This window comes from Quercus lobata, chromosome 11, assembly GCF_001633185.2.
Source record: "Quercus lobata isolate SW786 chromosome 11, ValleyOak3.0 Primary Assembly, whole genome shotgun sequence".
Lineage (NCBI taxonomy): Eukaryota > Viridiplantae > Streptophyta > Magnoliopsida > Fagales > Fagaceae > Quercus > Quercus lobata.
In genome coordinates, this window is record NC_044914.1 from 51,149,231 (window position 1) to 51,175,113 (window position 25,883).

A 25,883-nucleotide genomic window follows, 5' to 3' on the forward strand; every position below is an offset into this window, starting at 1 on the left:
TTGGTTTCCTAGGTGATCATATCTTATGTTATTTATTTTCCGCTGCTTTGCATGATTTGATCTTTGTTATTGTGATAACCTAGACTTGTTAAATTGGACTAAGTAACAACTTGGCTAATTATCTAGGTTAAATAAATTGTTTTAAGGGGTCTAAAAACTATCACCATGCAAACGCATGAATGCTTTTAAAATTAAACACAATTTTTATTATAAAAATATAAATAATTAGTCAAATTATTATTTTAAAAAAATAGCTTGTAACACATGCATTAATACATATATATATATAGTTAAATTTAAAATTAAACATAATTTTTATCATAAAAATATAGATAATTAGTCAAAAAAATTTTTTTTTTTTTTTTATGTAAACGTAGTTAGTCACATATTAAAATTCTTACCTAAATTTAATAATACTTATGATCATTTTTTTTTCTAGTTTTTAATAAGATAGAACGTGTGGTAATTTTTGTTGCATGGTGATTTTTATTGAGTATATGTGATTTTTTTTTTATATTTTTTTTATTTCATAGCTCATTAATATTAGATTCTTAATATTTTGCACTCATTAACTCACAAGGCATAAAGATCAAAAAACTTAGGTGGACAAATGACACAAACTTAAGTGGATAATTATAGGGTGATCCTCACATAAATTTATACACAATTTCTATTATAAAAATATAAATAGTTAGTCAAATTATTTTAAAAAAAATAGCATGTAACATGCATATGTATGGATACATCTAAATTAAACACAATTTTTATCATAAAAAATATAAATAATTAGTCAAATTATATGTATATATTTTTAAAAAAAGTAAACATAATTAGTCACATATTATAATTCTTACCCAAATTTAATACTACTTATGATAAAATTTTTTTTTCTAATTCTTAATAAGATAAAATGTGTAATGATTTTTATTGAGTATATATATGTGATTAGTTTTTTTTTTTTTTAATTTTATAGTTCATTAATATTAGATTCTTAATATTTTACATTTATTAACTCACTTGGCACAAAGATTAAAAAGCTTAAGTGGACATAGTGGAAAATTAATTATAGTGTGGCCCCCACATAAATCTAGACACATGGCACAAAATTGAAAACTCTAATTTGGAATTCTAATTTGAGTTTTTTTCAACTTCATCTATTATTATATATATAGATTTTAGGTAGAACTAACTAGTGGTGGAGCCAGAATTTGACTCTAAATGGGGAAATTTTTTTATAAACATATATACACATGAAGGCAATCCAAGTGTATATTAAGTGATATTTGAATGTAAGAAAACCAACAATATAATATTAGATTCATTATATTTTGTTTACTGTGGGGCCCGGCCCAGAAACAATTGGGCTATTTCCAAATTCGGGCCCATCCGAGGAGCGTCATGTCCAAAGAGAAAACACGTATGAAGCATTACTCCATCCCAATAAACGCCAAAGAAACCTGTCCGAGGAGCAACTCCTCCTCGGACATCACGAATTCCAGATGAGGAACTCTCCCCAGCCACCCCATTGCATCCTCCCCACATATAAAATGAATAAAATCCAAAATATCCCGTGGAGAACTGCCACCACATTAATTGCGCCCCAACCACCCTCTTGGCCGCATTAATGAGGAAATGACCCCTGAACAGTACCGCCTTGGCCTCTGCAACTCACAAGGGGAGAGATGAAGGCGTCTGATGGGACAGGCACTCAAGTAGATGTTTAGATGATCAACAAGTGTAAGGCTGAGATGAGAGAAGGGGAGCTATATAATGTAATGAAGTCCCTCAGAGAATGGGACGAAAAAATATTGTATGAGGAACTAAAGAAATAGAAATATACGTGAGAAGTTCATTCTGGTGTTTTGCTTCTTCTGCAACAACGCTATCCATGTATCAGACCGAATAGATTCACTGAGGCTAAGTTCTTTGACCCATCCTCTACGAATATTTATTGTGGGTTGCGCTTTGGGCCTGGGCCTGATCAATCAAATTTGGGCCAGGAAAATCGTGCAACTACAATTGGCGCCGTCTGTGGGAAAGCTTGCGCGCTGGCGCGGGTGGCAGTGGAATCGACTCATGGGCAAGCAGAAGTTTCTGGGATCTCCTCCGTCTCCGGCGACATATAGTTGTTGCTCCGACGTAAGCTTCTGCTAGGGGCTACGTCTCGCAGTGCTGAGGGCGTGGGTGTCTCTAGGGGCTTCCAGCCTCAGACCAACTTTCCCCGTCCTGGTGTAGGGGCTTGTGGTCGAAAAATAAAAGGAAGATCCTAAGTTTTGGACAGAACCAAGGCCTTGCATGGTCCTCGGACTCAAGCCTATGGGGAAACCAAGTACATGAAAAATCTTACAAGTTTTGGACAGAACCAAGGCCTTGCATGGTCCACGGACTCAAGCCTATGGGGAAACCAAGTACATTAAAAGATCCTAAGTTTTGGACAGAACCTAGGCCTTGCATGGTCCTCGGACTCAAGCCTATGGGGAAACCAAGTACATAAAAAAAAAATCTTACAAGTTTTGGACAGAACCTAGGCCTTGCATGGTCCTCGGACTCAAGCCTATGAGGAAACCAAGTACATGAAAAATCTTACAAAGTTTTGGACAGAACCAAGGCCTTGCATGGTCCACCGACTCAAGCCTATGGGGAAACCAAGTACATTAAAAGATCCTAAGTTTTGGACAGAACCTAGGCCTTGCATGGTCCTCGGACTCAAGCCTATGGGGAAACCAAGTACATGAAAAATCTTACAAGTTTTGGACAGAACCTAGGCCTTGCATGGTCCACGGACTCAAGCCTATGGGGAAACCAAGTACATTAAAAGATCCTAAGTTTTGGATAGAACCAAGGCCTTGCATGGTCCACGGACTCAAGCCTATGGGGAAACCAAGTACATTAAAAGATCCTAAATTTTGGACAGAACCTAGGCCTTGCATGGTCCTCGGACTCAAGCCTATGGGGAAACCAAGTACATAAAAAAAATCTTACAAGTTTTGGACAGAACCAAGGCCTTGCATGGTCCTCGAACTCAAGCCTATGGGGAAACCAAGTACATAAAAAAATCTTACAAGTTTTGGACAGAACCAAGGCCTTGCATGGTCCTTGGACTCAAGCCTATAGGGAAACCAAGTACATAAAAAAATCTTACAAGTTTTGGACAGAACCTAGGCCTTGCATGGTCTTCGGACTCAAGCCTATGGGGAAACCAAGTACATAAAAAAATCTTACAAGTTTTGGACAGAACCTAGGCCTTGCATGGTCCTCGGACTCAAGCCTATGGGGAAACCAAGTACATTAAAAGATCCTAAGTTTTGGACAGAACCTAGGCCTTGCATGGTCCTCGGACTCAAGCCTATGGGGAAACCAAGTACATAAAAAAATCTTACAAGTTTTGGACAGAACCAAGGCCTTGCATGGTCCTCGGACTCAAACCTATGGGAAAACCAAGTACTATGGCATATAAACCTCAAGATCCATCCGAAGGGAACTCCTCGTTAACAGTGGAGTCAATCCCTTAATTGCACGGGTTCCCTGGTCTACCCTCGGATCCCCCTGTGCCGAAGGGAATGGTGCGATACGGAGTTGGTCTAGCGTGCATCGCACATCACTCAACAGCTATCCCGGTTAGTTCCATGAATTTAATCTATTTAGGATTACCATTGTCATACTTGATAACATTTGCGAGTTTGAACTAATAAGGGTCGTGTTAAAGTGTTCTTCCGCCCAAAATATTGTTAAAGGCAGGCTTAGATTTAATATTCAGACCCAAAGTGGTTGTTGCAAGAAAAGTATGTATAAAGAAATAAACACATCATTTATTAAGACAAAAGAACAGCACATTGTACAATTGAAGCTGAAACAAGCTTACATTAGAGTTAACTGCGTAAGCAAAAGAAAAGTACAAAAGAATGAAGATGATGCCGATGAGGTATCTCAGAGGAGAGGTTGGCTACTGTTCCAAGGTGTCGTCTAAAGAAACTATTCATCGACGCTTCTACATGCCCATAACTCAGGCAGCCAAAGAACCTGACCTCAGGCTAACACCATCTACGGAGAAGGTGCAGGGAGCCGGAAATCAGGAAGCCCCCGCAGAAATTTGCCTGCTACAGGACAGACGGTGCTGATGGCGAAAAATCTTTCTTCTGACACACCAAAATTCTGGCGTGAACAGAACCTGTTTCGGATTTTGACTAAAAGAGGGAGGAGCCCCATCTTCCTCCTGTCAAAACAGAGGACTGGCTCGAATCTGTGCCATCCTTGTCCATACCGTAACACCTCAAGGGTTCGGTGCCTCTGAAGCGCGCGGAGACCTTTTACCCCCATCCACGCCTCAAACATCTTGCTTTAAGGCAGTGGCACTAGAAAGAGAGATCGCGAATATGGAAGAAATATGGTTCTGAGGAGAACAGGGGAATTCATGTGCAAGTGAAGTGATCCCCTATCCCATTTATACCCAGAGGGGAACAGGTGGCATTTGATTCGTGCAAGTTTCCAAGGAACGCTACGGACGAAGCAGACTTGGCTCAATTTCCGACTTCATCCTCAACCGTAGGATTTGAAGACCCTCGAGAAGGCGCACCTCGAACACTGGGACGCCAGAAAGTACCGCGTGACCTAAGACTACGAAAATACCCCCTAATTTTCGGGCCCAGTGAATTCGCGGCCCAGGCCCAATTCAGCACAGGGGCCCAGGGACAGAACCAAGGCCTTGCATGGTCCTCGGACTCAAGCCTATGGGGAAACCAAGTACAAAAAATAAAAATTACAAGTATTGGACAGAACCAAGGCCTTGCATGGTCCTTGGACTCGAGCCTATGGGGAAACCAAGTACAAAAAAATAAAAATTACAAGTATTGGACAGAACCAAGGCCTTGCATGGTCCTCGGACTCAAGCCTATGGGGAAACCAAGTACAAAAAATAAAAACTACAAGTGTTGGACAGAACCAAGGCCTTGCAGGGTCCTCGGATCCAAGCCTATGGGGAAACCAAATATAAAAAAAAAAAAATGAAAGTTACAAGTGTTGGACAGAACCAAGGCCTTGCATGGTCCTCGGACTCAAGCCTATGGGGAAACCAAGTACATAAAAGATCATAAGTTTTGGACAGAACCAAGGCCTTGCATGGTCCTCGGACTCAAGCCTATGGGGAAACCAAGTACATAAAAAGATCATAAGTTTTGGACAGAACCAAGGCCTTGCATGGTCCTCGGACTCAAGCCTATGGGGAAACCAAGTACAAAAAAGATCATAAGTTTTGGACAGAACCAAGGCCTTGCATGGTCCTCGGACTCAAGCCTATGGGGAAACCAAGTACATAAAAAGATCATAAGTTTTGGACAGAACCAAGGCCTTGCATGGTCCTCGGACTCAAGCCTATGGGGAAACCAAGTACATAAAAAGATCATAAGTTTTGGACAGAACCAAGGCCTTGCATGGTCCTCGGACTCAAGCCTATGGGGAAACCAAGTACATAAAATCATAAGTTTTGGACAGAACCAAGGCCTCATACTCAGTTTTGGACAGAACCAAGGCCTTGCACGGTCCTCGGACTCAAGCCTATGGGGAAACCAAGTACATAAAAAGATCATAAGTTTTGGACAGAACCAAGGCCTTGCACGGTCCTCGGACTCATGCCTATGGGGAAACCAAGTACTATGGCACATAAACTTCAAGATCCATCCGAAGAGAACTCCTCGTTAACAGTTGGGTCAATCCCTTAATTGCACGGGTTCCCCGGCCTACCCTTGGATCCCCCGTGCCAAAGGGAACGATGCGATACGGTACAGCATATTACCCGAAGGCACAAAGTCCTTCGCTACTCGACTATCATCTCGGATGAATTGTTCAGAGTTTATCGTTCTCGGGAATTGGTCTAGCGTGCATCGCGCGGCACTCAACAGCTATCCCGGTTAGTTCCATGAATTTAATCTATTGAGGATTACCATTGTTATACTTGATAATATTTGCGAGTTTAAACTAATAGGGATTTGTGTTAAAGTATTCTTCTGCCCAGAATGTTGTTAAAGGCAGGCTTAGACTTAATATTCAGGCCCAAAGTAGTTGTTGCAAAAAAAAGTATGTATAAAGAAATAAACACCTCTTTTATTAAGACAAAAGAACAATACAGTGTACAATAAAAAGCTGAAACAAGCTTACATTAGAGTTAACTGCGTAAGTAAAACTGCAAAAGAAAAGTACAAAAGAGTGAAGATGATGCCGAGGAGATAGCTCAGAGGAGAGATTGGCTACTGTTCCAAGATGTCGTCTAAGGAAACTATTCTTCGACGCTTCTACATGCCCATAACTCAGGCAGCCAAAGAACCTGACCTCAGACTAACACCATCTACGGAAAAGGTGCAGGGAGCCGGAAGTTGGGAAGTACCCGCAAAAATTTGCCTGCTACAAGGCAGACGGCGCTGATGGCGGAAATTCCTTCTTCGGACATACCAAAAATCTGGCATGACCAGAACCTGCTTTGGATTTTGACTAAAAGAGGGAGGAACCCCATCTTCCTCCTGTCAAAACGGAGGATTGGCTCGAATCTGTGCCATCCTTGTCCATACCGTATCACCTTGAGGATTCGGTGCCTCTGAAGCGCGGAGACCTTTCACCCCCATCCACGCCTCAAACATCTTGCTTTAAGGCAGTGGCACTAGAAAGAGAGATCGCGGATATGGAAGAAATATGGTTCTAAGGAGAACAGGAGAATTCATGTGCAAGTGAAGTGATCCCCTATCCTATTTATACCCAGAAGGGAACAGGTGGCATTTGATTCGTGCAAGTTTCCAAGGAACGCTACGGACGAAGCAGACTTGCCTCAATTTCCAACTTCATCCTCAGCCGTAGGATTTGAAGATCCTCGAGAAGGCGCACCTCGAACACTGGGACGCCAAAAAGTACCGTGTGACCAAAGACTACGGAAATGCCTCTTAATTTGGGGGGGGGGGCCTGGTAAATTCGCGGCCCAAACCCGTTCTGCATGGAAGCCCACGGACTATGGCCCACACCAAGGAATAACCGTTGCCAAGGACAACTTCCTGCTCGGCAGCTTATGAGACACCTGAGGAAAGACCAAGTGCATAAAAATATATATATATAAAAAAAAAAAAAAAAAAAAAAAAAAAAAAAAAAAAAAAGGAGAGCATAAAGTTCTGGGCAGAACCAAGGCCTTGTATGGTCCTCGGACTCAAGCCTATGGGGAAACCAAGTACAAAAAATATTTATTATTACGAGTTCTGGACAGAACCAAGGCCTTGCATGGTCCTCGGACTCAAGCCTATGGGGAAACCAAGTACAAAAAATAAAAATTACAAGTGTTGGACAGAACCTAGGCCTTGTATGGTCCTCGGACTCAAGCCTATGGGGAAACCAAGTACAAAAAATATTTATTATTATGAGTTCTGGACAGAACCAAGGCCTTGCATGGTCCTCGGACTCAAGCCTATGGAGAAACCAAGTACAAAAAATAAAAATTACAAGTGTTGGACAGAACTTAGGCCTTGCATGGTCCTCGGACTCAAGCCTATGGGGAAACCAAGTACAAAAAATAAAAATTACAAGTGTTGGACAGAACCTAGGCCTTGCATGGTCCTCGGACTCAAGCTTATGGGGAAACCAAGTACAAAAAATAAAAATTACAAGTGTTGGACAGAACCTAGGCCTTGCATGGTCCTCGGACTCAAGCCTATGGGGAAACCAAGTACAAAAAATAAAAATTACAAGTGCTGGACAGTACCAAGGCCTTGCGTGGTCCTCGGACTCAAGCCTATGTGGAAACCAACTGCTCGGATAGGGAAAGTCCTCGGCTCAAATACTGTAAAGTGTTGAGGCTAATAAGAGTGTTAGGATGATGGCGGGACGCTCCGCTATTCGGCTGCCTGAAGGGGCTGTTCATTTTTGCGGGTGATATGCCTTCAAATAGTTACTTCCTACACCACGTAGAACACCCAGTTCTAATCTCGGTTTTGTTTCGGGCAAGTATCGCTATTTACAGGTACGAATTGCTATGTCAAACAATTCTATTAAAGTTATGACGACATCTTTTTATTATCAAGTATTTTGGTCTTAGTTGACATTGATATAGATGCTATATTATTGTGCCGAGCAGCGCTTGCAAATTTATAAAACATAAAGACAAAATATGCAAAATGAAATAGAAACAACTTTTATTAATACGAAAAATTATTACAATATACAAAAAGGGGCCTCAACAAGCCTATACAAAAGAAGGGCTGCCGGGGCAGCACTAACATCCGCAGTACAGATAAGTAAACGGTCAGGAGCCTTTTAAACTCGTCTTCAAAGTCTCTCCAATCTCTGCCTCATTGTTGCTCATATTAAGAGAAGAACCCACTTCAAAAAAAAAAAAAAAAAAAGTGAAGGAGAAGGAAATAGTAAGGAAGAAATCAATGAAGAAGATGGAGGAGATGAATGAGGAAGATGGAGGACATGAGTAAAGAAGGAGGAGAAGAAGAGAGAAGAGATGAAAAGAAAAGGAGCAAAAGAGGGAAAAGAGAAAGCACCAGAACGGATCTGGTGCTGGGAAGACTAGGAGAAGAAGGCAGAGAGGGCCACCAGTGATCGAAGAAAGGAAGAAGTAAAGACACTTAGTCCCTGCCTCGGTCCTGACTCCTAACACGCTGGGGCCATACTAGGTGAGCTCATAAGAGAGCGGTTGGTTATGATGACGGGAGTTCTCGACTCAATCACGCCGAAAGTTGGACGTGATGAGTCCCTGCTTTGGATTTTGGCTGAAGGGAAGGTGAGGCGAATCTTAAGTCTCCGCCACCCTTGCCCTGACCGAGCCATTTCGAGCTTTATTAGAACAGGGTGCTTTAAGGAGGGGTATGATTCCTTCATCACTCTTATTGGTAAACGTATTCTGATTGGGTGTATCACAATAGGGTCAAGTGAACGCTAAGGGAGGCTAGGGGTTTCAGATCTTAGAAGGATGGAAGGGAATCCGCATGAAAATGATGGCCTCCTGCTTGCCTTCTTATAGGAAGGGCAAAATGAAGGGTATTAAATGCATTCAAATTTCCAAAAGAATCTGAAGAAAAAAGAGGCGTCCGTTCCACTTCCCCACCTTATCAGACGAGCCGTCGGACATAAATAAGCCTCGTAAAGGGGAGTCATCAAGGGCGCGTCTGGGATAGCCAAGCGGCAGGAATAGATCACGAGCAGATTAAAGGGAATTCCTTGAAAACCGGCTAACTTCCTGGACAGGTGGAAAACCGCCCACATTAATGCGGGGCTGAACTAAATAAGCCATACTAAAGGCCCGGGTTTACCAAAACCCTCCTTTCCAACCCAGAAGTCAGATAGCAGGGTTTTGAGGGGCTATTGTGGGGCCCAATAATTTATGGGCCAGGCCCATTCGCCCTTAGAAAGTCCGAAGGCCCAAGCCAAGGAGAACTACGGCCCAAGCTCTACAATACAGAGCACCTAACATTTTTGTGATGTAGCCGAGGACAACTCAGTCCTCGGCAGATCCAAAACCCCACCAGAAGAAGAAGGGTAAAACTGGTATAGGGCCAAACTTAAAAGAGAATCTAAGAATATCCGGGACAGCTGCTCTCATTGCCATTCAATGCGCTGCCCCTGACAGAGCCATACTCTCCAGTTTTATCAACCATCCCCAACAATTCCGGGATTGGACTGATGGGACAAATGTCAGTTTTGTAAAGATTGACCCTACACGTGGACGAAGGACAGCGAATGCAGGCTAGTATAAAAGGAGAAGCAAGTGAATCTGGGAGGGGATCCGATCTCCGGAAAGAAAGACTCCATAGGGGGAAACATCCTAATAACATGTGCAAACCATAAAAGGACCCGTCGTCGGGTAACCTGGGAAGGTCTTAATGGTCCTCGGACCAAGTCCGAGGAGCCCAATCACAGTGGATGCCACGCTTCACGGCTTAAAGGGTCAAACCCAATTCTTTTCTTTTACTGGAATCCCTCTAAACTCGAGCCCGGAACATCGCCCCGTGACCAAAGCCCAGCTTTTCAAGCCCACTCTCTACAAATCATATTGTGAAGGATCTTTCGCGTGCGAGCCCAACGACATTATTGGGCCGCAGAGGAATCTTGTCCTTACAATTATTATTATTATTATTATATAAGAATTAGAAAGACACTCAAATAAAATAAAATAAAATAAATTATTTAATAATTTTCAACTGAAATAATTATTTAATAATTATTATATACTTAACTGTAAATATTAATTAAAATTAGAGCAATAATAGTACCAAAATATTTTATACAAATTTTGCCACAATTTGCCACGTGACTAGATATGAGTGGTAGAGATGTAGACCTATAATTTTTTTTCATTATTCACACTTTGCCATGTGTCAAATTATAGCAAAAAATTGTGTAAAATATTGTGATACTACATTACTCTTAAAAGAATAATACTAGAGATACAAATTATTTTACAAAAAATTTTACAAACTACTAATGTTGTGAGTGATTATTGGTAAATAAAAATGTAATATTAATGGTGGACCTAGATAAAAACCAATAAAAGGTTGACTACATCAACATTTTGTAAAAATGTTGTAAAATAATTTGTGCCAAGAGCATTAATCCTCTTAAAAATACTTCAAATATTTAATTTGCATGTCACATCATGCTAGGAAGCTGAAAAAAAAAAAAAAAAAATCTGAATCAATGGCTAAATTTTTTTTGCTTTTATTAAAAAATTAAAACATTTCATCATTCCAATGTTAGCCACGTGAGGGAATGCTTGTCACACTCATATCATGCTGGCAGATGAAAAAAAATCTCAATCTAATGGTTGAAAAAAAAAATAGCAATAACAATGCAAAACATATGTATATGCATGACTGCATTCAAGAAATGCTGAGCTTCCCACAATCAAAATCAGCTCTCTTCAACGGTAACCCAGCTAGGAATGTAGGCAATATATTGTCTCTTAAGAAGGATGTCACTTGTCCATTACCCTGCTGTAAAAAACCAACAAAATAAGATGTATTTATGAGCTCAATGCTTCTCCATCTCCTCTCTTTGGCATACTTCTTCAACCCCATCTCAATCCTCTTATATTCCTCTTTTTCTCTATCACCTTCCCCTCTTGTTTCCTCACTTTGTTCTTTAAGCAAAGCCCCAGCAAGGCACCTGGCCAAAACAACACCATCTTCTAAGGCAGCACAACCACCTTGGCCAATGTCTGGGGTCATGGGGTGGAGTGCATCACCGGCTACACATACATTGTCTTTGTTGATGTTTCCCCAAAGAAGCTCCCAGGGATGTCTGTACCTTAATGGGGACGATATAATGGAATCCAATTCAGTATTTTCAACAACGGCCTTTATTTCATCAGGTACATATTCATTTCCTAACTTGCTTAACACAAATTGCTTCATTTTAATTGGGCTGTCTTCTCTCTCTTTATCTGCAAAATATGAATAAGAACAAATTGTTAAGGATATGATATTTTTTACAATTGCTTAAATAATCTGTTTTGATTGAAGCAATATCATTTTTACTTAGATCCATCATTGAGAATACTTTAACTATGCACCAATTACAAAAGATTACATCAACAATTGTTAAAAAATTTAGGAACAAAATTGTGTTGCTAGATTTATTTATTTATTTTAATAATTGTGTTCCTAGACTTTATTAAATAATGTAAACTAAGATTATATTGGGAAATTATTAATATGGAAATCTGATTCAAGTAACCAATAATCTTGAAATGGGTCTTACACTATGCATCCATGCAAAAAAATGAGGTAAACAAAGAACCAAAATTGGCTGTATGCACAAATTACTAAACACAATTATTTTCATAATTTGCTTAGATGAGAAATTGTGATTCAAAAATATCATTTTTGATATTGATTCATCACTTAAACTACTTGTATTATGCACAAATCATTTCAATTTACATTACAGTTATGAAAGGAATAGGATTTTTCTCCCCATTTTACTTAAAATGGAGAAATTTCATTTCACGTTTAATATTTCAGCAGTTTTGGATCTAACTGTGTATAGAATGCTTTAGGCCATTTAATAATTTAAATGACATGGTACTAGATACACTTTCAAATATTTATTCTTCTAAAAAAAGATTTGTAATATTTATTATGAATAAAAAATGAATCCATTTAAATTAGAGATGAAATGAAATAAGTTATGAAAAAATTGTGTATCCTAAATTTTTTGTTCCAATTAACATGCTCCAAATAGCAATGAATCAAGCAAGTACTGAATTGGTCCTAGGGGCTCACCTTCGCTGGATGTCAATAAAAACCAATAGACGCCATTGTCATCATAAGGAAGAAAACCAAATCGGAATGCTTTCCCGAAGAACTGAAAGAACTTAGGCTCAAACCCATGATTGGACTTGAAATTTACACAACCCCTGATGGCAGCTCTCCCTGTGAAAGTCGGTGCCTTGAAGCCCAACCACTTTGCCACCACTGAGTTCACTCCATCACACCCAATCAACACCTTCCATTTACAAAGTTGATACTCCAATAAGGCCCAAGTAATTATACAATAAAACACATAGATAGTTTAAATACTACATTATTTAATTATATTAAAAATTGCATAGAGGCTTTCTAGTTAATTCTGTTAAGCACCCCCCCACCCCCCAAAAAAAAGGGTCTGGTGAGTTTAGCTTGTGGAGAAATTCGAATCTAAATTCTCCTATTGGGAAGATTTGAAATATATATGCTACTAATTCACAATTCTCTTGATATTATTTGTAAAAGTTAGAATACTATTTTTGAGATTGGCTTTGGATTCTAGATTCCTGCATCACTAATTACTAAAGAGTAAGAATATGTGTGACTAATTGAGCAAGTATTCATTTTGAGTTTGATTTGGGATTCACAGCTATAAAATCTTGGACAATAATCTGATCCAAATCAATTTGGAAGAATTTCCTTCCACCTAATATTATATGGAGATTGATAGAACTATTCACAAATATTACTTAAACAATTCGTGGTCACTTATTATATAATATATTTCAAAATATACGTGGGTGATTTTATTAGTCCCTGCATGATGAATTGGAAATTTTTTCCTTAAATCTTTCAACTACTCCATAGTCCTTACCTAATCCAAGTAAAAATCAATATCCACTTTTAACAATTTATGATATTATATGAATTGAACATATGTGGGCCCAATTCAAACTAATTGGGGCCATAAGATAAATGGTCCATTCATTTACAAAATCTTTTAAAATCATGTGTATTTTTTGGGACTATCTTATGTATGAAGATGCATATATCCAATGTATGAGATAATTATGGTATCTAATGGGTCTTTTATTTTTTTTACATCAAATAAATGCTCTCAACATTCACAACTTGAATATTACCCTAGATAATGACCCAAAAACAAGAAAACAAAAACAACAACAACAACAAAAAAAAAAAAAAAAAAAAAAAAAAAAAAAAAAAAAAAAAAAAAAAAAAAAAAAAAACTAAACAAAAACTATAGGTGATAGTGATTCTAACATTTGGGTGAATTTACCTTAGTCTTGAGAATGGTTCCATCAGCAAGATGCACAAGCTTATAAAAGCCTGATATCTCTATAGAAACCACCTTGGAAGAGAACCTAATGGTGCCACTTGGGAGCCCCTTTGCAAGGGCTTCCAACAATAGCTTCCTATTCACACAACGAAATTCGTGGTCTCCACTGCACAAATAGCAATTACCAGGCTTGCTTTATGTATCTTAATTATGAATTATAACATTAAAATAAAATTATTAGAATTGTTACAACTGTACATAAATTTTGGTAACCTAAGTTTAGTAAGTTGTTTCATTACAACCAGGAGTATGAGAAAGGGTTGCAAGGGCTATTACCCAATGTTAATCCCACTTAAGTGAGGTTCTGGGAAGGATTGCACTTGACAGCCCAAGAACTTTTACCACTGCACCAGATAGTGAATAGGGATAGCAAACAGGGTGAGAACGTGTCAAAGTCATGAATGCTCCATTCCCACCTTTGTCTCTTGTTTGGGACAAAAGTGGGGCAAGTTAAGGTGAGACAAGATGAAGGCATTTTGTTTTGCTATCCCTAATTAAGTACTTGACACTGGTGAGAGACAAGAATCTTGGCAGTAAGAGTATTAAGAGAGAATGTTTTGGAGGTTAGTAATAAGATGTGTGTAAATAGGATGAGACTGGTTGGGCTGAGGTTTGGTATTGGAAATTTAGCTATCTTTGTCAATGCAATAATTATCTCAATCTCATACTGTAATACATTTCATATATATCATATTTCTCACACTATGTGGTGTTGGGTATGTTCAAGCTTAAGACCATAATGTTTTGTTGTAAAGCCCATGCCCATGCCTTAGAATTTTCCTTGGCTGGCATGGGAATTTTTGGCTGCAAACAAAACCCTCAATAATCTCATATTTCCTTAGAAAACTAGTCAACCGCACCTTCTGCAGAAAATACACAGCAGCTTGCGGCATCAATGGGAAAGAAAAATTCCTTTGTTTTTGCCTTCCTCTTTTCACTCTAGTCATCTTTAGCTACTTCCTTTTAAAGGGCTCTAAGACTATCAAATTCTGCATATATGAGATTAGTTGAAAACAATAAAAACATATATTACTTTGATACTTTTGCTCCTCTGTTTTTGTTGAAAATTTTCTCTTGGGCATTTGTGACGAGTTTGAAACTCTATTTGTAAGTACAGATTAATAGAGTTGCCGTTGTATCTGAAGAGCAACCGCCTGAGCCATTTGCACCAATAGATTCATTCCAGTAGAGGCGAAATCGCTTCTTAAGGACAGTGGATTTATTTCCATGCCTCGGCGATAAGTTTTACTTAACCTTTAATTTTATACGCTTTTGCACTTGTCTATTTTGCTTATAAGTTAATTTGAGCATATCTTGTTTTACTTATATATTATTGATATTGTTTTGTAACTTTTTCAATCAATTTGGACAATTTTTCAAACTATACTTCCAACATGTGGGCCCTATGAGATCCATGTATTATTAGAGCGAGGAATGAAGATGCGTATAGATCATGTACAAGATATGAGAGAGAGAGAGAGAGAGAGAGAGAGAGAGAGGATTATAACTTGTATGATATAGGGGCACTATAATCATTGCTATCTGCAAGTACTTTAACTTACTATTTTCCTTTGGCAACAAATGACATCGCTGCTATTTGAACTCCTGAAATTGTAGAGGTACTCAAATTCCTGCATACAATTAGCAGCTGGTCAGTATACATGGTATGGTATGCATGTTCTTGTATTAGTGATGGGAGCTGGCTAGTTGAAATTAACCAAATACATGTAGAAGTTTATTTATTTTCCAAGTTTTGCAATTACTATGGGAAATTAATTTTAATTCATTTGTTCTGAGTTATGTAGTCTTCGCAAAAAGTTTTGCCTTCAAACGACCTTCTTTTTTTCCCGCTCTGAGTAGCCTTGAAATGATATTAGACATAGGTATCACTCAACTAGAGTGAATAAGTGCAGGTGGTTAGCTATTGTCATAGACTGATCATTAAGCTAACACATACGCTAGAGCTCTAACAAAATTGGAAAGCAACCAACAGTTTCTAGTTTTAAATAGTCCCCCGACTGTATTATTACAATATTACCTTCTTCTTTTTATAGTATTTGCACCCAGACTGTTTTTGTTTTCTTCTTAATGAATTGCTAAGTTACCAAAAAAAAGTGACACTCATCAAGAGAGGAGAAGTCAACTAAATAGTACTTACCAATAAATCTGTTTATGTTGTTGTCGAAGGGAGTCACCAATGCCAACAGCATCTAAGGCCTTCCAAGCATTTGTCCATGTTCCAATGGCAAATCCTGTGATCCTCAAACTACTTGAGGATTCCAATACTAAGCTTCGAATACCCAACCTACACAATATTTTCGTTGTTAGTGTTGGTTTGGATTTGCTTATTTACTTTTAAAGCATTAGGATCTCTCCTATTTGAGAAAGTACAAACATGAAACTATAAATAAATAAGTTAAATAAACTTAAAAAAAAAAAAAAAAGACAACCAAAATGTACATTGATATAAAAATAGAGAGAGGAATGGTACTTATGAAGTCCTAAGGATGTTGTAAGACCAGCAATTCCAGCTCCCACAATTACAATGTCTTGCACTTCTTCCATGATATTTTGGCTTTTTTTTCTCTGGAGAAGGAGATTTGGTAATGAGATATTTTTTTCCCCAAGATAGAATGGTTCTAAAGATAGTGGTAGTGGACCTATATATAATGGCAGCAACATCAAGATGATTGATGACAATGATGCTGCGACAAGGAGAAGTTGATGATGAAAGCACATACGAAAGTTTGAAAATAACAGCCACGCAGGACAAATAAAATAATGAAATTTAAGTTTGTTTGGTAGAGGAGAGTGGAAAAGAGGGGATGGAAAATAGTAGAGAGAGTGTTATTTCGTTTTTTTTATTTGGTATAGGAGAAATTAAGGGGGAAGAAAAATGGGTCAAGGGAGTTTATCTGACGGGGCTTACAAATATTTTTCTCTCTCCAAATTAGAAAAAGAATATGGAGAGAAAACTTAAGGAAATAAAATATCAAAATTACTCCCACTTTTCAATCCTTTTAATTATTTTGGTCCTAATAATTATAAGGTAGAAATATTATTTTGGTCCTTACATTTTAGGATTAGAGTTAATTTGGTTCTTATATTTTGGTAATAGTCAATTTGGTTCCTATTATTTTTAACTTGTAGTCAATTTAGTCATTACTATTAACTCACTAACAAAAAAATATATATATGTGACAAACTATTTGTACGCACAATTAAAACTGAAGTGGATGATAAAATAATATTAAAAAAATTTTAATTGATATTTAAAAAAGCCACCTCAATATCATAAAAAAAATCCATAACCGAAAATTATTTTTTTACAGCAAAAATTTTAAAAAATTATTAATTCCTAATTGTAAAAAAGGAGAAAAAATAATTTAAAAAAAAAAGTCTCATCCCTCTTTTTTTTTTTTTTCTTCTCAGCTACCAAACACATCTAAAGTTCCCTTCCCAAAGCCACAATCAAGCACCACCACCAATCGATCCTTCCTTTCTTTATTTAAAAAAAAAAAAAAAAAAAAAAAAAAAAAACACCAAGCTTGAGAGAAAACCGATTTCCCAGGTTTTCTCAACCAACAAACAGAGCATCAGAACCAACCCACACTGTAGAAATCTCGAAATTATTGAAACAGTTCGAAAGAATTAGACACAAACATAATGTATCATCAACCCCAGAACCCAAGCCACAAGAAAACCCATCTGATACCACAAATCTCAATTGCACCCCACCACCACCAACAATCTATCGATATCACTCGTTAAAGAACAACTTTAGATCGTCTGGGTTTGGGAAATTTCTGGGCTTTGGGTTGCTTGATACGATGGTGGTGGGATTTTGCTCATCAAAAAACAACTCCAAGATCTTCAATTTACGTTATTGAAGAATATGTATTGGCGAGCCTGACATTGGTACCAAAATCATGGCTTATAATCTCTGTAAAAAGAAATTGAAGAAGGAAACATTACAGCGCTTGAATACTCTGACAGGGATGAAGATAAACTCATTATTTCGGATCACTCATCAATACAAGAATGGTACAGTAGAGTAGTTGTCATTTGTCAATGTCCTAGAGGAAGTGAGGGTGATTTGTGGGATTTGAGTTATTTGATTCAGAGGCAAAGAGGGCTTGATTTTGGAGCTTTTTTGCTAGGTTGCACGGACACGCCATTTTTGGCGTCGTGTCCGCGTCCGACACGTGTCGGACACCGGAACGGGGACGACGCGCCAGTTTCCGGTGTCCGGCGGTGTCCCTTTTTTTTTTTTTTTTTTCGCTTCTCCGACACGGCTCCGACGCGGCGCCGACACGGCGCGGACGCGGTTCCGACGCGTCCGACACGCCAGCAGTAAAAAAAAAAAAAAAAAAAGGAAAAAAGCACAGATTTTGACAGATGGACTTACCATTACCGTTGATCTGTGACAACCCTAAAACCATAAAACATTTTTAGAATCTGAAAATTGGAAGTTCAAACCACAAAACTCAAGTTCTTCACTTCTTCTCTGTTGCTGAAACCCACTTCGCTGCCGCTGCTGTCTGTTCTTCGCCGGAGTTAGCTCGTGCCGATCGGCGAGCTCTGACGTCGACGGCGTTCCATCCGTCCCTTCCGATCTCCATCTCTCTCGGCGCGGACAACAGGTCCGATTCACCTCTTCTCTGTTCTCTCTGCTTTTTTTTTTTTTTTCATTCTTTCTTTCAAGTGTTAATTTTAGTGTGGGTGGGTGTAATGTTTACTGTTAAAGCACTTTTATATATATAACGTGTTTTGTCTGATTTTTTTTTTTTTTTTTTTTTTTTTTTTTACTGCTGCTGTGGTGCCGTGACCTCTGTCTTTTTTTTTCTTTTTTTCTTTTTTTTTTTAGTTATAACTTATCATTTATAAATTTGTTTTTGTGCCTTGCTATAGTTTTATTTATTTATTGAAGTTAAATATTGTAGGTGAATTATTAAAATGAATCCTGAAAAAGAAAGTGAGAATGAGAAATCATCTTCTGAGAATGCTGCTCCTCTATGGAAATATGTTACTAGATTAGAAAAAGCAAGTGTTGGTGGTGGGAATGTTTCTTTTAGATGTAATTATTGTGAAAAAAATTTTAAGGGGTCTTATTCAAGGGTGAAGGCACACTTGTTAAAATTGCCTAAGTTTGGAATACAAGCATGTGCCAAGGTTGGAGATGAGTATCAAAATGAAATGCAGAAATTAGAAGATGCATTTGAGGAATCTTCGCGTAGATTGAAGAAGCCTAAGTTAGTGTCTTTACCAACTGATTCTCCTACTAGTCCTAATTGGGATAGTAGGGAGAGTAGTACAGCTACAAGTCATCCATTTTTCCCAAAAAAAAAAGGGGTTGGGATTGGGAATTCTCCTTTGGAGAGGGCTTTTAACAATCAATGTCGAGAGCAATTAGATTGTCTTATTGCTAGGACATTTTACTCTGCTGGCTTACCCTTTCACTTTGCTAAGAACCCGTATTGGATTGAGATGATCAAGTTTGCAGCTAATAATAATTTAGCGGGCTATGTTCCTCCGGGTTACAATAAATTAAGAACAACTTTGTTGCAAAAAGAGAAGGCACATATTGAGAAGTTGTTGAGGGCAATTAAAGACACTTGGAAAGAAAAGGGTTTAAGCATTGTAAGTGATGGGTGGACAGATGTACAAAAAAGGCCACTTATCAATTTTATGGCTACATCACAGAAAGGGCCAATTTTTATCAAATCCATTGATGGTACCAAAGAGTACAAAGACAAGCACTTCATTGCTGACTTGTTTTTAAAGGTTGTTGGTGAGGTTGGGCCTCAACATGTTGTCCAAATTATTACTGATAATGCGTCTGTTATGAAGGCTGCAGGATCTATTGTTGAAGCTGAATATCCTCATATATTTTGGTCACCTTGTGTTGTGCATACTCTCAATTTGGCTTTGAAGAATATTTGTGCACCTAAGTACTCTTTGCAGAATGAGAATGCATATAATGAATGTAACTGGATTGCACAAGTTTCAGATGAGGCAACTTTCATTCGTATTTTCATCACAAATCATTCTATGAGATTAGCAATTTTTAATTCATATTCTCCTTTGAAGTTACTTGCTGTTGCTGAAACACGATTTGCTTCAATAATTATCATGCTTAAAAGATTGTTTCAAGTAAAACAAAATCTTCGAAATATGGTTGTTAGTGAGGAATGGATGTCATATAGAGAAGATGATGTAGGAAAAGCTCAAACTGTGAGGGATTATATTTTGAATGATTTGTGGTGGGACAAGGTTGAATACATTCTAAGATTCACAGAACCTATTTATGAGATGCTTCGAGTGGCTGACACGGATGCACCTATTCTCCATAAGGTGTATGAAATGTGGGATTCCATGATAGAAAATGTGAAGAAAGAAATATACCAACATGAAGGCAAGGAAGACTATGAGGAGTCTCCATTCTATGATGTGGTACACAATATACTTATTGAACGGTGGACTAAAAATTGCACACCACTTCATTGCCTAGCCCACTCCTTGAATCCAAAGTAATTTTTCTATCTCTTTAATCTTTTCGTTTATATTCTTTAGGTATTTCCAAATAAATAAACTAAACTCATTAGTTGTACTAGTTTATTTGTTTTTAACTAGGTATTATACTATTAAATGGATTGAGGAAGTTAGAGGCCGTGTTGCACCACATAAGGATGCTGAAATTTCAGTGGAGAGAAACAAGTGTCTCAAAAGGATCTTTCCTGATCCTGATGATAGGCAAAAAGTTAATGTGGAGTTTGGTTTGTTTAACTCATTACAGGTTTATGATGAGGATAACATGGAGAATAGGTGGAACTACAATCCAATGCTTTGGTGGTCAACTTATGGGTCTACTTTACCAATACTTCAAACTTTAGCTCTAAAACTTCTTCAACAGCCTTGCTCATCATCATGTGCTGAGAGGAATTGGAGTACCTATGGCTTCATCCATTCTATGAGGAGGAATAGAATTACTCCTAAACGTGCTGAAGATTTAGTGTTTGTTCATTCTAATCTTCGACTTCTTTCAAGGAGGAGGCCCGAGTACAATAGTGGAGAATCTAAGAAGTGGGACATTGGTGGAGATAATTGGGATGAGCCATTTGGAGGACCTGGGTTGCTTGAGGTTGCTTATCTCACACTAGATGAGCCAGAGATGGAGACAAGTATTGTTGAGAATAATGATTATGTTGATGATGATGATGTTGTTGTTCTTTGATAATCTTGTAGTTTAAAACTTGTTATCTTTTTATGTTTTTAGTTTGATGTTGAACTTGTTATCCTTTTATGTTTTTAGTTTGATGTTGAACTTATTATCCTTTTATGTTTTTAGTTTGATGTTAAACTTGTTATCCTTTTATGGTTTGTACTTTAAACATTTTATGTGTATTATTGTACTACTTTGGGTGTTAGTTTACTTATTTGTAGTTCTACATAATTTGAATTCTAGATATAAATGTATTTTATGTCTAAAAATATTAAAAAATGTGTCTAAATATAAAATTTAATTAATTATTTAACCGCCGTGTCGCCGCCGTGTCGCCGCCGTGTCGTGTCCTTATTTTTCAAAAATTGCCGTATCCCCGTGTTCGTGTCCGTGTCGTGTCCGTGTCCGTGTCCGTGTCCGTGCAACTTAGCTTTTTTGTTATTCATATTATTTATTCTTGTTATTTAGATTTTTTTTAAATATTATTTTATTTGCTATGTCATCTTTAATGTGCCGGCTGATCAAATTCTTTGTCATGTTGACATTTTTTGTTAGTCAGTTAATGGTAAGGATCAAATTGATTATAAGTTAAAAATAATAGAGATCCAATTGATTACTATCAAAATACAAGGATCAAATTAATTGTGATATCAAAATATAGAGACCAAAATAACATTTTTGTCAAAAATATAACTTAAAAAATGAGTACAAATTAAAATCAATAACAATTAATTATTTAATATTTAGTGTAAAAGTGTTATAAAAATATTGAAAAAAACTCCGTAGGACCAAATACATTCCATAAGTGCCAAGCCCAGACGCTAGGCTGCGCGTGCACAACAGTACAAGATGGAACACCGTGCACATTACAACAGAAGTTACAGAATGTTCCTCAAAAGTTCACAGTACTTTTCTTTTCTTTCTTTATTTATTTTTTTGCCGAATAAAGTTTACAGTACTTTATAGAGCAAAGTTGGCAATTTTATAATATATTTTGATGGGAGTAACGAGAATACATTACCTTGACGAAGTCAACACTAATAACGAGGTCATCCCTACCGACGAGGAAATCAGCCATCACTGACGAAGGAAGGAAAGTCATTCAATGATGTCAGTCAGTAACCTAAGCAGTTACGAAACCAGCAAAACAGACTGTTGGGAGCCTATTAAAAGCCTCATTATTGGGCTGGAGGCGTTACTAAGAAAGGTATTAACACTCCAATGGTTAGCAACTTAAATCACATATATAAAGTCCTTGCATTGGCAGCACAAGATATACTGACATTCTAAGAAAATACCTATTATTTTTCTAGTTCATTCATTCCCATTTGGCGAATTACTTTTCTGTTTTAACTTTAGCATCGGAGGCGTTGTGACAGGCACCACACCGGTGACCCTTTTAAAAGATACATTGGTGCTGACGGAGAGTTCCATCTGCCCATTTCGACTGACGAATTCACACTTCATCATATTTTATAATAGAGAAAGACTAACAAATACTTATAGGTTATTGGTTAATAATTTATTTTTAAAAAAAATTATGGGAAAAGAAAAAAATTAATATTTTGATAGTTTTTTCATTTCTCATAAAAATAATATCAAAACTTTTCTAAAATGGATTGTTAATCAATATCTTAAAGGCACGTGGGTTCTAGTTAACTCAACTGGTAAAGTCTCTGATGGTTGTATAAGAGATATGAGATTTGTGGGGCCCAAATGATTTATGGGCCAGGCCCATCTACCCGGGGAGAATCCAAAGGCCCAAGCCGAGGAGGGCTATGGCCCAAACTCGACAAGATAGCCTTTGGATACCGCCGAGGGCAGTTCAGTCCTCGGCAGACCCAAAGTACCCCCAGAAAGAAGGGTAAAAACGGTATAGGACTAAAACTTGGAAGAAAGATCTAAAATATCCAGGGAAAGCTGCTGTTACTGCCATTTAATGCTCTGAACCTGACAGAGCCGCATTCTTTGGCTTTTACAACCATCCCCAACGACTTTGGGTATGGACTGACGGGACAAATATCAGCCTTGGAAAGGTTGACCCTATATGTGGATGAAGGATAGTGGACGCAGGCGAGTATAAAAGGAAAGATAAGGAACCTAGAGAATGAGTTGGGAAAAATGGCCAAAAACCAGAGCCTCCCAGCCCACCTCCAAGAGAAAGACTCCAGGGGTGAAGGAAAACTTAACCTTGTATGAACACCGCGAAAAACCCACCGCCTGTCAATCAAGGCCTAGCCTTCCAAACCCACGCTCTACAAATGATATTGTTAGGGCCTTTTCACGTGCGAACCCGACACCATTAAGGTCCGCCACGAATCGCGTCCTTACAAGATTCAATCCCTGCCTATACCAAAAACTAATTGATGTTTTGGTCTGATGATAAAGAGTTATAATTAAAAGCGAACGTCATAAGTTAAAAACTCTCTCAAAAAACATGTCATAATCAATATGTTGTTGTCGGGACTAGACTTGCTTTAGGTCATTGACCTTACTCTTTTCACATCTAGGCTTTATTGACACGAGTATGGTTTTAAAAACCAAACTAAGAGCAAAATTGTACTTGCCTCCGATTTTTAATTTTTGATAAGTTTTGACTAGATTTAGGCATTTTACTAAACTAGACTGGTAGTTGGTTTCTAGTTGAACCGATCAGACTAACCAATTCGGTTCGGTTTTTAAAACCATGGATACGAATTATTTTTTTTTTGGAGTTTTTTTGTTATTCATATTATTTATTTTTGTTATTTAGATTTTTCATTCAAATGCTAATGTTTTTTTAAATATTATTTTATTAGCCATGTCATCTTTAATGTGCCAGCTAATCAAATTGTTTGCCATGTTAGTATTTTTTGTTAGTGAGTTAATGGTAGGGATCAAATTGACTGCAAGTTAAAAATAACAGGGACCAAATTGACTACTACCAAAATGTTGGGACCAAATTGACTATGATGCCAAAATGTAGGAACCAAAATAGCATTTTCACCTAATAATAATAATAATAATTAATTCTTTATCTTCTTTTTCTCAAAAAAAAAAAAAAAAACTCTTTATCTTCCTTACTTTTCAATCTTCTTTACTAGATATACAATAATAGAAAATACAAGTTTTTTTTTTTTTTTTTTTTTTTTTTTTTTTTTTTTTTAATTCTCTCAACCAAATAAAGTAAGGTTGTGAATAAATTTAGCTGAGTCAAATATTAAAATTAAAAAATTGTTCATTTATTTTTATTTTGAACACTAGCTCATCTTTAATTTTTTTAATAAGTTCGAGCTTATTTACGAGTTATTTAATTTTTTTTTTCATGTATAGTAAACACCACAATTAAAATTTGTTAGCCCTTCTCAAATCCATATTAATAGTTAATAACTAAATTATTGCTGAAATAATATTATTTGAGTTAATTAATATAATATTTTTTGTTCATGAACTTATTATTTGAGTTAATAACTAAGAAATGGACTATTTATTAGAAAATTATAAATAATAATAAAAATAATAAGTTGATGTCTTATAAAATGTTTACAACCATGGACAATGCAATATCAAGTTTACATAAGTATATTTTTTGTACATGTATAATTATAAACATATAATATTATATATACATAAATTGAACTTCATACTCATGAGCTTATCACAAATAGGCTGGCCAATTAGCCTTCCAACTACATTTGGTCTTAACTCTTAAGCCACAATGAGAGAGAGAGAGAGAGAGAGAGAGAGAGAGAGAGAGAGAGAGAGAGAGAGAGAGAGAGAGAGAGAGAGAGAGAGAGAGAGAGAGAGAGAGAGAGAGATCATTATAATAAAACTGTTTTGCACAATAATTTTTAGAATTGTTTTCTAAAAATTATTTTGTGAAAACATGTACCAAATTATAAACCAAATAGTGGGATTCACTATTTTCTTTTCTTAGTGTTAAATTACTGATTTTTTCAAAAACTTAAATTATTAAGAAATGATAAATTTAATCATTTAATCTAATACAACCCCTTCACGTGTGGGCTGCTTGAGCTGCCCTTGAGTAGGGGCCAACACGTAGAAATTTAAATGGGAGGTAAGATGGACATAGGGGATTGAACTTGGGACCTCTTGCTCTAATACCATGAGAACATACCAATTCTCCCAAAAGTTTAAGCTTTCACCTTATATTTGAGGGAGGGTGTTAAACATATTATGGCTTAAGTGGCCCAAACCAATTGTAAGCTTATGTACCTGTAGAATAAGCATATTAACCTTAGTTTCGTCTATAGTTAGCCAAAAGTTAATCAAATATTTTCTTGTATATAAATCCTACATTGAATTCATTGAAATACAAATGCTTAATATAATATGTAACCATCAATGGTTTTCTCATTGTGGATGTAGGCTGTTAGGTCAAACAATGTAAATTTTTGTGTGCACTCTCTCTTTTATGCTTTTGTTCATCATTCAATTATAACACATAATTTGACAACAACTTTAGTACTTAAATACATAAAATCTTTTTCTTTTTTTTAAATGACTACCAAACAAGCATGAACACTACGAAGGTTTCTCAGTTTATACTAACTGACAATTGTTAAAGTGAAAAATACCAACAATTTGAAAACTCAAATAGTGTAAAACACTATTACTTATTTAGACTTCCAGTTCTTAATTATGGCTTGATTAATTTATGGTTAACACACTTAATGTAGAATATATGTGATTAGCAAATTTATCAATCAAAGCATTCAACAATTACATGGATGAACAAATAAGTGCAATGCTAAAATGGACAAGGCAATGGGTAAAAGAATAGCAAACCTAAGAAAATATGGCGGTATGTTATCGAAGAGGAAATTGAAGAACTCAGCAAAAAACCTCTCCACGACCCTCCAAGTCAAAATAATCCACTAGTGAATAAGCTAGAGTACAAAGATACCAAAAAGACTCTCCAAGTCTAATCTACTCAAAGTACTTGAGACCTCCAAGCTTCAGCTACCAACGGACTTCTCGGAGTCTTGTCTTCACTAGTTATCCAAATCCAGAAATACTGCCCGAGTGCACCGCCAAGTCTTACCGGTTTATCTTAGCAAATACCCAATGCTTCCCATGCTCCAAA

General features: G+C 37.0%; 2 protein-coding genes across 2 annotated transcripts; one reads left to right on the forward strand and one right to left on the reverse strand.

Moving 5' to 3' along the window:
* Positions 1-10,790: 10,790 nt before the first annotated feature.
* Positions 10,791-16,210, reverse strand: LOC115968077 (monooxygenase 2-like). The gene is made up of 6 exons (XM_031087279.1): positions 16,067-16,210; positions 15,734-15,880; positions 15,138-15,206; positions 13,516-13,681; positions 12,255-12,477; positions 10,791-11,413 (listed from the first exon to the last, which is right to left on the reverse strand). The coding sequence occupies exons 1-6, from the start codon at positions 16,138-16,140 to the stop codon at positions 10,851-10,853; spliced, it is 1,242 nt and encodes a 413-aa protein (XP_030943139.1). The 5' UTR covers positions 16,141-16,210; the 3' UTR covers positions 10,791-10,850.
* A 2,271-nt stretch (positions 16,211-18,481) lies between these two features.
* Positions 18,482-20,809, forward strand: LOC115967091. Its single transcript, XM_031086174.1, has 2 exons — positions 18,482-20,105; positions 20,209-20,809. Exons 1-2 carry the CDS (start codon positions 18,532-18,534, stop codon positions 20,807-20,809), a joined length of 2,175 nt encoding a protein of 724 aa, XP_030942034.1. The 5' UTR covers positions 18,482-18,531.
* Positions 20,810-25,883: the final 5,074 nt, after the last annotated feature.